The following is a 12,500-nucleotide window of genomic DNA, read 5'->3' as shown; positions in this document are numbered from 1 at the left end:
GGAGAGTTGTGCGTCTAATAGTTTGAAATCAAAATTAATGATATAAAAAAAAGCACACAATGATGAAAAAAAGTCAATTAAATATACAAAACAATGAATGAATACTGAAGATCAAAATAAGAGAGTTGTGGGTGTAATAATTTGACGAGAGTTTGAGACAGAGGAGATGGTGATAAAACAGATATATAAAAGATGAAATAGGAGGATTGTGTGTCTAATAGTTTGAAGTTAAAGTTGATGGTGAAAAAAAAATGGGGTACGAGTAATGGAAAGGCAATAAATGAATATGGAAGATCAAAATAGGAGCGTTGTGTGTCTAAGAGTTTGAAATAAAAGTTAGTGATGAAAAGAAAAAGAAGGATAAGAATGATAAAAAAAAAGCAAGTCATACATAAAAAGGCAATGAATTAATTTAATACGATAAGAAATTTCAAGTGAGTTCCGGGTTTGATTGTGTCAAATAAAAAAAATGAAAATAAATAGATAAATGAAAATGTGTTAAGAAATTGTTGATGGTTTAATTTTGTCAAGTAGAAAACTAATAACGAACGAAAATGATAAAATACGATAGAGATTTCTGCCGAGTTGCAATTCCAGTGCTGGCAGACAGAAAGCAGAATAATGGAGAGGAAATCAAAGATGGAGTAAGTGACGCCAAACATACAGTAACTCCTTCCTTTTTCTTTTTTTTTTTTTGTCTTTCTTCCCTTCTTCTTTATATTTCCTCAAGAGAGCGAAAAAGAAAAGAAAGAATGAAAGGAAACTAAGTGAAAAAATATGCTGGACTCTCTCTCTCTCTCTCTCTCTCTCTCTCTCTCTCTCTCTCTCTCTCTCTCTCTCTCTCTCTCTCTCTCTCTCTCTCTCTCTCTCTCTCTCTCTCTCTCTCTCTCTCTCTCATCCTCCGTATCCGTCAAGTTCACTATATTTTCTCAAACTGTACTTTTCTGTTCTTCAGCTGGTGTTTTTCTTTGTCACTATAACGTCATTCTTCCCTTTCAACCTCATTTCAATCTTTCCTCTGGTCCAGCCGCGGTTCACTCAAACATAATCCTATCTCTATTCGTCTTTATTCATTACTTTCAACGTCTCTTTGATCTCTTCCCTGAAACGTCCTCTCTCCTGTTCAGTTGTCTCTCCCACTAATAACAGAATAGTCACCAAATAAGCCTAGTAATGATCTCAAAGCCCGATGCTGTTTGAACTTCCTTTGTACTTCCTTTGTACTCACTGCACCAAATACTCCTCCAATTTGCCGCAGCTGTATATAGATACCAAGCTGGAAGCCTCTACAATGTACCCTGTCCCGAATTCCGGCGCCAAGCCTGCCCTCACTCCGCCGCTGATGCACCTCGGCTGCCACAGTGACGCGACCAACACTGACTACCGCCACTTCTTAGACGGCGCTGTGGACGAGCTGGCTATCTGGGACAAGGCACTGAGGGGGACGGACGCTGCGTTGTTCCTAGGAGATCATAGTAAGTGTGTGTGTGTGTGTGTGTGTGTGTGTGTGTGTGTGTGTCTGTCTCTCTCTCTCTCTCTCTCTCTCTCTCTCTCTCTCTCTCTCTCTCTCTCTCTCTCTCTCTCTCTCTCTCTCTCTCTCTCTCTCTCTCTCTCTCTCTCTCTCTCTCTCTCTCTCTCTCTCTCTCTCTCTCTCTCTCTCTCTCTCTCTCTCTCTCTCTCTCTCTCTCTCTCTCTCTCTCTTATCTATCTTACGCAAAAGATTTCGTTGCAGGAATGATGAAGAGAAAAGAGGTGAAAGATAAAGAGGAGTTGGTGGTAGTGGGGATTAGGATTGGGTGGTGGAGGTGGAGCAGGTGAGAGGAGGGAAGAATGGGATATACTGGAGGGAAGAGAAGAGAGAGGGATGAGACGAGCTAATAAAGGAATTAGTAGTTTGAAAGTATAGGAGGATATGGTTCTGGTATTAGTGGAGGGCGTTATTTGAATGTTATTAAATCACTCATTTATTGATCTATTTATTTATCCATTCATTTATTCCTTTATTCATTGTACAGTTAGAGCTTTTGCTGAAGTAAGTGTGGAAGACCTCAGTTCCATAGTGGACGAGGCAGACATCAGCGACCCTGACATGATGGCGGCGGCTGCTCATCACGGCCCAATCCACCTACTCAGAGGAGGTGCCTGAGGGAGCCCTTACTGCGTCCACTACCGCCGCCACCACCACCACCACCACTACCAACTCTGACGCCAGCACCACAGACTCAGGTAACATGTTGTGTGTGTTTCGTCTGTGCAAACCTTTCGCGTCTACTACGTACCACCACCACCACCACCACTAACTTTGACACCATCACAGACTCAGGTGTTATTTATTTATTTTCTTTTTCATATCATATTGGTTCTCTCCTAGCCACAAAAATAAAAGGAATAAAAAGAAGTCTCCTGTAGTGCCAGTCTCAATCGAGTACGGTGAGATCACACTAATCAAAATTTGAAGACTGTCTGGAAACTTTGTGTTTGTCTGGTCTCTGCAAACCTTACAATCATTCACCGATGTCCAATATCGCTTCACTATCACCACAACCACAACCAACATCACCACTGTAGGAATATTACTTAGATAGTAAGGTAGGGAAACACTTAACACTATACTAATACACATATTCTACACTCATACATCTAGCAGCCACACCTACCCACAATCCTCAGAAGGTTCGCACCAGACCGAGGAGATGACGCACACACGAGTTAGCTAGGATTGTTTTGTCCCCTGTAGCCGGTTAAAGAACAATACACGTGTTGACTGTCTCCTGGACTTTACTTCAAGCCATGTGATACTGACAGCTCCATTAACACAGGGATTCTTATGTAGGGCTCTGTGAGATCCCATCTGCGTGGCCCAGAACATGGCGCAGTGAACTGCCCACAACAACCATCACCATTACTTTCATAGTGGCAAAATTTTCTGTCTATCCACACAAGGCGAGAGATTAGAATAAACAAGATTTAAGAAAATGAGGGAAACTACAAGATTCTGTCAGGCCTACACGTGACAGTCCTGTGTGAACAAAACTACTCAATTCCACCTATCGTGTTCATCCATAATTGTCTAATCTTCTTTTAAAGTTCCCTATTGACTCAGCATTAACAACATGATTACTGAGTCCGTTCCATTCAACAACCATTCTGTTAGAGAACCAGTTCCTTCCCATTTCTTTCCTAATCTAAATTTCTCAAGCTTAAATCCATTACTTCTGGTTCTAACCCGGCTACTGATCAAAGCAACTTTCCTCATGTCTCCTTTGTTAAAATTCTTATGCCATATAAATATTTTTAGATAGTTAGGATTCCAGACAGACTGCCACAAGTAGACCTCATGGATTTTTTCGGCTTTGTTCTCTCACTATGACTAATTTTGTTATTTTCAAAGCCACAGAGATTATTAGCCAGCTTCTCCTGAGCATTTCTTCTATTAAAAACGTAGAAATCTTGTTATTCTATCACTAAAAACATTAAAACATCTCTGAATAAATCCTGGTTACGTAGAGTCTTTAAAAGATAAACGAAGGTGCACTCTAGAAACGATTCACAAAATGATCCACGTTCTGATGTCACGACCTCTACCTCTACCCAGGCTCAGGCAGCACCACCACCACCATGCAGCCTGAGTCAGACGCCTATAAGAAATTTAAAAGCGTCATGAAGCTGTTCAAGAAGTTCAGCGGCACCACACTCAAAGACGTGGACATAACGAGGCTTGACAAAACTCTGGTAGGTTACTATAATTATTATTACTGTTATTACTATTATTGTTTTAGGTTACAATGTACTGTAGGTTTGGATGTAAGAGTGTGATGAGAATGAGTGTTGCTAGAAGACTGTGTGTGTGTGTGTGTGTGTGTGTGTGTGTGTGTGTGTGTGTGTGTGTGTGTTCACTGTTTGATCTGCTGCAGTCTCTGACGAGACAGCCAGACGTTACCCTACGGAACGAGCTCAGAGCTCATTATTTCCGATCTTCGGATAGGTCTGAGACCAGGCACACACCACACACCGGGACAACAAGGTCACAACTCCTCGATTTACATCCCGTACCTACTCACTGCTAGGTGAACAGGGGCTACACGTGAAAGGAGACACACCCAAATATCTCCACCCGGCTGGGGAATCGAACCCCGGTCCTCTGGCTTGTGTGTGTGTGTGTGTGTGTGTGTGTGTGTGTGTGTGTGTGTGTGTGTAGATAATCTCCCTTGTCATAACTTACCTTCCATTCCTTCCACCACCACCACCACCACCACCACTACAGGCGCTGGTGGACGTGACAAGCAACATCTTTGTGCAGAAACATAAGGAGTTCCTCACGGGAGCTAATGTCGGGAAGGATGCGGATGGGGAGACGCCGATGGTAGTCAACGCTAACCAAATCATGGAAGGTAAGGTTTGTCTCTTTGTCTGTCTTGTTGTTGTTGTTGTTGTTTTGGGAGTAGATTTTTTTTCTTGTTTATTCTCTCTCTCTCTCTCTCTCTCTCTCTCTCTCTCTCTCTCTCTCTCTCTCTCTCTCTCTCTCTCTCTCTCTCTCTCTCTCTCTCTCTTTTGCTTATTGTTTTTGTTCTCTTTTATGGTGATGTTATTTTATCTTTCTTTTTTTTCTCCTTTTGTCTTCCTTTCTTTTCTTTTGGTTGTATTCTTTTCCTTTTCTCCTCCTCCTCCTCCTCCTCCTCCTCCTCCTCCTGCTTCTCTTGTTCTTTCTCCTTCTCCTCCTCCTCCTCCTCTTCCTCCTCTTTCTTGTTCTTTTTGTTCTTCTTTTTCTCCTTATTCTTCTTCTTGTTCTTCTTGTTCTTGTTCTTGTTCTTCTTGTTCTTCTTCATGTTCTTCTTGTTCTTCTTGTTCTTGTTCTTCTTGTTTATGCTCTTGCTCTTCTTCCTCTTCTTCTTCTTCTTCTTCTTCTTTTCTTCTACTTCTTCTTCTTCTTCTTCTTCTTCTTCTTCTTCTTCTTCTTCTTCTTCTTCTTCTTCTTCTTCTTCTTCTTCTTCTTCTTCTTCCGTTATCACCATTAATTTTCAACACACGATCTTCATCTTTCATTCTTTACAATAACTACAACAACAACAACAACAACTACAACCACAAGAAGAGGAATGAAGGAAGCGAGACGAAAGCTTCAGTGAACAATGGCTGTAATCTGAACGTTCTCCTTTATTCTTGCAGACTTGGCCAACTGGACTATGAGGGTGATGCAAAACACAGACTTCGGGAACAGAACGGAGATGTTTTCACTCGTTAAGGAGACAGAAAACCTGAGTAAGTGGCTAGCTACACAGTGTTAAGCAGCCAGACAACTGTAGAAGATTAGCAGATGAAATTAAGGCTGATAGAAACTTGAGTGGGAGCGTGATGGTGAAGGTGAGGGTAATGGTAATAATAGGGATGGTTGGCCAGTGAGAGCCATTCTATTTCAACAGTCTGGGAATGATAGAACGACAGATTGAGAAGAAACTAGTTAGAAAGACGCGACAAGGTTTATAAATTACTTTAGTCGTCGTTACTACTAATGATACTACTACTACTACTACTTCTTCTACTACTACTATTACTACTACTACTACTACTACTACTACTACTACTACTACTACTACTATTACTAGTACCACTACTACTACTACTACTACTAGTTATAATAATGATAAATAATAACAATTATTATTTTTTATCAATATTTTCATTGTTGTTAGTATTATTGTAATGATAATTATAATGATGGTGATAATGAATAATAATAATAGTAATGATAATAGTAATTATATTAGTAATCCAAACTTTGTGGGTGGGTGCGTGCCTGCGTGCCTGTGTGTGTGTGTGTGTGTGTGTGTGTGTGTGTGTGTGTGTGTGTGTCGTGTGTCGTGTCTCCTTCCTCGTGTTAAAAGAAAAAAAAGCTAAAACACATTTGTAAAGTGAGTAGGAGAGAGAGAGAGATGGGACGCTGGGAATAGGTGTGGGAATTTACTAACACTAATGTTTAATAGAGACAGAGATGCAAGCAGACAAACAAAGGCAAAGATGAAGACAGACACAAACAGAGGCACAAGTAAGAAGCATAGATATAAACACTCAACATACATTAATTCTCATCATACTTTTCATCTCTCCTTCCGTCCTTCCCTCTCTCCTCAGTCGTGTACGTGTTCAAGGGTCCTCAATCAGCGCTGCACACGACCAAGAACGGGTTCGTAGTGGCACCGAACTGTGAAATAATGAGCGAGAAGCCATCCTGGAACAACACATGCAACAGGGCAGCAGGTGAGAATTAGAAGGGAATGTTGAGAAATTTTTTTTAAAATATATATAAAAAATCTCATAAATCCAGAAGCTTTCATCGTGTTTTTGTGTTAACCTGTCATTCTATGTACATATTCTTTCCCTGTTCTTCAGTTTCATATACGTAAATAGTTCTGATTTTTGTTGCAAGTTAAGGAGTTGTTGTGTGCATGTCAACTCTCCTTTTTGCATCGTCTTCCTATTTACGGATATTAATGTCCCGTGTTCTTCAGTTGTTTTGGTTCTTTAGCTGCCTTGGACTTCATCTGCTCAACTCTCTTCTTTTGGACTCTCGTCTTCCTCTGTACATTAATCTCTCGTGTTCTTTAATCTGTTTAGTTGTTTTGGTTCATTAAGTGCAATATTTCTCAACTGCTCTTCCAGAATCTTCTTATATTCTTATACAGATCAATCCCCAGTTTCCAGTCATTGTGAGCATCTCCCTGTGTTTCTCCTACTTCAAAAAGACAGGAGCAATTAGTTATAAACAGATTATGAGCAAAAACATTCTGCTTGACTTGTGTATTATGTCAATTCTCTTTTTTACAATCTATATATTGATTTTTGTGTGAATAAATTTAATTTGTATTCAGACATTGTTTATATATTTTTTTTTATATATTTCTTTCAATTCTCTCCTTGAAACGATAAGTAATCTATCCCAGTCAGTCTCACACAAACAATTTTTTTTTTCTGTTATGTTTAGCAGCCATCATGTTTAGGTTAATTGATATCTTATTGCTATCTCACCTCTCTCTCTCTCTCTCTCTCTCTCTCTCTCTCTCTGCAGTGCCCTCCGCGGTGGTTACTAACCCCAAATGTGAGAACCGGATCACGAATGTAGTGATTACATCTTCCCGGAACGTGCATAAATTCTCTCAGACCTGGGCGGTCGGCGGGTGAGTTAACTATTACTACTCACACACACACACACACACACACACACACACACACACACACACACACACACACACACACACACACACACACACACACACACACACACACAATCTCTATCTATCTATCTATCTATCTGTCTACTTATTTATCTCCATTCCTCTAAATATCTATATGTTTGTCTACTTATCTAACTATTTCTGTGCCTGTAATTATCTATCCATCTATCTTATTACCTATCTGGCTCTCTCTACCTCTCTATCTATCTATCCATTTATCTATTCGTTTGACTGCTTATCTGTACCTACCTATCTACCTACCTATCCTTTCCATCCGTGTGTGTTACCTTCCTATTTTAGCAATTGAAAATAAACTAGCTACTCTCCACATGAGATTTGCAAACTCACATTTACATTACACCAATTTAAACACACAACATACAGTAACGCCCCTCAATCCTTTCATCTCTCCCTCCCTCACTCTCTGCGTGACTCGTAACTATAGATATCTCCTTAGGGCCATGGACTCGTACCTGCCCCACGAATTGAACAGCATGGTATTATCAGTGAAGATGACCCCAGACCCAGTGTTGAATAAGGAGGGCAAGGTGGACAAGAGGGCTCCGCATTGCAAACCAGACCCGAAAGATTTGCACCAAACGCCTCTCAGATTGAAGCTCTTTGATCTTATGACTCATTTTCACCAAAGCAGGAAGTTGTCCTTCCACGAGGAGGCGCCTGTTAAGAGGGTGAGAGAGAGAGAGAGAGAGAGAGAGAGAGAGAGAGAGAGAGAGAGAGAGAGAGAGAGAGAGAGAGAGAGAGAGAGAGAGAGAGAGAGAGAGAGAGAGAGAGAGAGAGAGAGAGAGAGAGAGAGAGAGAGAGAGAGAGAGAGAGAGAGAGAGAGAGAGAGAGAGAGAGAGAGAGAGAGAGAGAGTGTGTGTGTGTGTGTGTGTGTGTGTGTGTAATGGTTTATTTTTAAGATGAATTAAACGAAAAAAATATATATAATAACACAGAATGCAAACACACACACACACACACACACACACACACACACACACACACACACACACACACACACACACACACACACACATTGTTATAAAGTGTAATGGAATATCAGAAAAGAGAATAACAAAAGAATGAATAGATAAATAAAAAAAAAAAAAAAAAACGGTTTATTAGAGTATACTTATCAGTCTTTCTTCGTCTGCTCAAACATTTCTCTCTCTCTCTCTCTCTCTCTCTGCATAATTATTTTCCTTTTATACCATGTGGGCTTTTCACGGGAATTTATGGGCTAAAGGGGATACTTTTTAGGGTACCTCCTATCTCAAAGCCCACCCGCTAGGAAACCGTTGCCCCGAGTGAGGAAGCCCAACCTACACTCAGACCGTGGACAGGATTCGAACCCATGCGCTTGGAGACCTCTAGGATCCCAAAGCACGCATGGTTCCACTGTACCACGGCGGCCCCTTCTAATTTGCATTTCTCTTCTTTCTTCCGCGATGCAGACATTTATTTCTTTGGATGAGGCTGGTAGGTGGAATTAAGAGGGTGTGTTTCGCATATAGAGATCGCCACGTGTAGATCTGATGACTTCCTTATATTGCTCTTGATTTAGTACTTTCCTTTTCCTTTAGGTTAGAATAAGGCATGGATTTAAACTTATTTTTCTTCACATGTCTACTTTCTTTCTTTTCTTTATTCATTCAGTCAGTAATATCTCACGTTCTAACTTCATCCTTTCTTTACTCGTCTCTCTCTCTCTCTCTCTCTCTCTCTCTCTCTCTCTCTCTCTCTCTCTCTCTCTCTCTCTCTCTCTCTCGTGTGACACCCTCCCTTTTGTCTTCCCCCCTGCAGGTGTTGAGCCAGCACTGCGCGTGGTGGGATGCCGACATGAGGCAGTGGGACGGTACAGACTGCATGGTGATGGAGAACACAGACAGCTATACCAAGTGTGCCTGCGCGCGCTTCGGGAGTTTCGTGGTGCTGAACGAACTGATTGAGCCCAGGGTGAGGAGGGAGAGGCGAGAAGTGGCACGGGGGTAGTTGGAGGTCATTTTGTGTTTTTTTTTTTTTTAATATTTCTGTTCGTTTCTTGGTTTTTATTTGTTTGATTGGTGTATCTGAGTGTTTTTTTTATTTTTTTACTTTCTCTCTCTCTCTCTCTCTCTCTCTCTCTCTCTCTCTCTCTCTCTCTCTCTCTCTCTCTCTCTCTCTCTCTCTGTAGTTTCGTAGTTCATATTAAATAGGAATTTTAATCTAAACCTTTACTTGTATTAATTTATCTCTACATTCATTTTCTACCTATTCATTCAACCATTTTCTACTGAATTACCTATCGACTTATTCACTTAATTCACTCACATCTACTTCTTTATCTATTCATCTCTGTTACCTTTCCTTCCATGCCTTCAGGTGGTGCCCGACGAACACCTGTGGCTTCTAGTGCTGCGCTACGTCGGGTACACACTCTCCATTCTGCTCATCATCATCTACATCATCGTGGTGGCTGTGTCGCGGTAAGGCAATGTCCTCAGAAACACCTTGGTCTCGCTCTCTCACCACGACTATTTTCAGAGTCCACAGAGATGATTAGCTGGGCTCTCATGACAGTTTATTCTATTGTCAATGTAAATGTGTTGTTCACTATCACTAGAATTGCAAAAACATCCCTAAAGATTCGTGTACCTTCGACTAAAACTTTTCGAAAGAAGTGGAAGGATTTCAGAATACAGTTATAGTTGCTGTGGTGAGAACAGGGTGAGTAGGAAGTGTTTTGGTACGTGGTTAGAACAGATAAAAAAAAAAAAAAAGGCAGCAACATTACTCAGTGCACTCATACTTTGTCATTTATCGAGTGGTTTAAAGTTACCTACATGTCACCATGGTACCCAGGCTCTAGGTGGAGATGTAATTATCTTGCACCAAAGATGCGCTTAGGTGGTGATATGGGCCCTAACATGGGTACCACTATGAATAAAATTGCCTGCGCTGCTAATGTGTGGAAGCTCTTCAGTGGTCAATAGGGAGCTTTAAAAGAAGGTTAGATAAATTCATGGATGGGGAAGATAGATAGAATTAGGGAGCTTAAGCACACTGGGATTGCCTCGTATAGGCGTGGCGGCCTCTTGCAGCTTCCTTTTTTTATGTTCTTAAAGCACGCTTCCACATACCTATATATACCTATCGCCGTTACTTAAACATTCATATCACTTTACCTGGATTTTTGTGGTTATTATTATTATTATTATTATTATTATCATTATTATTATTACTACTACTACTACTACTACTACTACTACTACTACTACTACTACTCTTATCCCATCCATCCCTCCAACAGCGACCTCAAGGACCAGTTCCACCTGATGGGGCTGAATCTGGCGGTGGCGGTGCTAGTGGGGGCGGTGGCGATGGTGGTGAGTGACTTGGAGGCAGTGCGAGATGACCGTCACTGGTGCACGGCGATCGGCACCATCATTCAGCTGTTCTACCAAGCTGCCGGCGCGTGGATCCTCTTGCTGGGACACGCCGCCTTCAATGCCATCACTTCGGGTCAGTGTGTGTGTGTGTGTGTGTGTGTGTGTGTGTGTGTGTGTGTGTGTGTGTGTGTTGCCTCCCCTAGCCTAACCCAACCTACCATGCCGTGTTGGGGAATGGTTGTGTCGTGTGTTAGTTTTGTCTTTTTCTTTGTATTCCTTGTGGTAAGTTTGAGTGTGTGCGTGTGTGTGTAAGAGAGAGAGAGAGAGAGAGAGAGAGAGAGAGAGAGAGAGGAGCGAACGAGACTAATTGACTGACTGATTGACTGATTAACTGACTGATTTATTTACTGACTACAATTAACCAACACAAAAGACAGAAATCCAAACAACATTTACTTAAACCCAATCAACAGAGCAACAAAATAACAAATCCCATACAGGCAGCACCACTCCAACCTTCCATTGACTTGCAGGAGTGATCGCGGCAGACTTAAGTGTTACCTACCAATCTCCTGGGGCCTGCCGTTTATCTCCGTGGGTCTCAACTACCTGCTCTTCATGCTGGACCTTGGTGAAGACCCCCGCTGCTTTATTTCCTGGGAAAACCCACCCAAGTTTGTCTTCTTCGGCTTCCAACTCCTGTTTGTCGCGGTGGCCTGCTTCTGTGCCTGTGTCGTGCTGTGTAACATGGCCACTACTGCTCTGAGGTATGTGTGTGTATGTGTGTGTGTGTGTGTGTGTCAAAATAGAAAACACATCATCACAAACCATAAATACAATACACACTGCTGATCTTTCCTGCCACAGCTATAGCATACTCACATATACACTCACTCACCTTGCCACCGTCTCTCTGCCCCAGGAAGGACAACCTCATCGATGACTACGGCTCCTTCTGCAACGGCGCCGCCTTTCTCATGCTCTTCTTTAGCATAACCTGGATCTTCGGCTTCTTCTGCTACATTCGCCTCAGTCGCTCTTCACTGGACTTCTATCCGATCTTCCAGGTTCTCAACTCTTGGACGGTGAGTGTGTTGTGTCTTTTCTCTTCTCTTCCGTCTTCTTTCTTTTTATATCTTTGTCTGTTTAAATGTAAGAGGGGACCCCATAAATTTTTTTGTCTTTTTTTCTCTTCTTTCTTCTTTGTTTTTATCTCTTTATATTTTAATGCAACAGGGAACTTCATATCATTCGTTGTCTTTTCTTTTCTTTTATAAACATACTTTTTATTAATTCATTTATATTTTCTTTACACAAATAGCATTTTATGTTCATGTTTCTGGCATAACAGGAAGATATTCCAATATCTCCTCTTAAGGCAGTGTGTGCTGTGTATGTTGGACGCTGTAAAATAGCTCTATATACTGAATTTTCAGTTATCTGTAGTTTGATTAGATATAATGTAATATTTCAGACGCAAATAATATTGTTGATATGCTGTTTCTTTTCAATAAGTGTTACCAATGAATAGTCTTTCGCAATATCATGTTCTATTATTTTTTTAATTCAGATGCCTTGTCTAATCTTTTTTTTTTTTAACTGATATTTCAGTCAATGGATTTAGCTTTACTTTTGCATCCATACAAAACAGAAAGCATTGAGTTTTGTATAACGACACTTTGTTTTAGACACTCCTACTAAAAGGAAGAATATGCAATCTTTTTTTTCGCTCTGCACAATTTTCATAGTGGAAATTTCTTTTCTCCTTTTGGTAAAGGGATTTCCACCTCCTAAGGCTTTACTTTCAATACGAGGCTGCGTCATGAAATACTCTTCCTCTACTCTTTCCAGGGCGGGAGATGTTCGTAGAGGTTAAAAGGTTTTAGCAATCATCATCCTAAGA

At 41.1% G+C, this 12,500-nt stretch overlaps 1 protein-coding gene across 1 annotated transcript in view; it reads left to right on the top strand.

The window, feature by feature from the left end:
• Positions 1-12,500, top strand: part of LOC123518025 — an 18,950-nt gene that overhangs the window by 4,238 nt on the left and 2,212 nt on the right. Inside the window, exons 5-17 of the mRNA XM_045278527.1 lie at positions 1,259-1,475; positions 2,016-2,138; positions 3,596-3,732; positions 4,265-4,391; positions 5,167-5,259; positions 6,130-6,255; positions 7,064-7,172; positions 7,687-7,918; positions 9,033-9,185; positions 9,591-9,694; positions 10,519-10,734; positions 11,134-11,364; positions 11,520-11,682. Of these exons, the coding sequence (XP_045134462.1) occupies positions 1,259-1,475; positions 2,016-2,138; positions 3,596-3,732; positions 4,265-4,391; positions 5,167-5,259; positions 6,130-6,255; positions 7,064-7,172; positions 7,687-7,918; positions 9,033-9,185; positions 9,591-9,694; positions 10,519-10,734; positions 11,134-11,364; positions 11,520-11,682 (2,031 nt within the window). The remainder of the gene's footprint in view (positions 1-1,258; positions 1,476-2,015; positions 2,139-3,595; positions 3,733-4,264; positions 4,392-5,166; positions 5,260-6,129; positions 6,256-7,063; positions 7,173-7,686; positions 7,919-9,032; positions 9,186-9,590; positions 9,695-10,518; positions 10,735-11,133; positions 11,365-11,519; positions 11,683-12,500) is intronic.

Source organism: Portunus trituberculatus, chromosome 43, assembly GCF_017591435.1.
Source record: "Portunus trituberculatus isolate SZX2019 chromosome 43, ASM1759143v1, whole genome shotgun sequence".
In the NCBI taxonomy this organism is placed as follows: Eukaryota; Metazoa; Arthropoda; class Malacostraca; order Decapoda; family Portunidae; genus Portunus; species Portunus trituberculatus.
The sequence above is the reverse complement of the archived record's forward strand: the minus strand, read 5'-3'. Positions and strand labels throughout refer to the sequence as shown.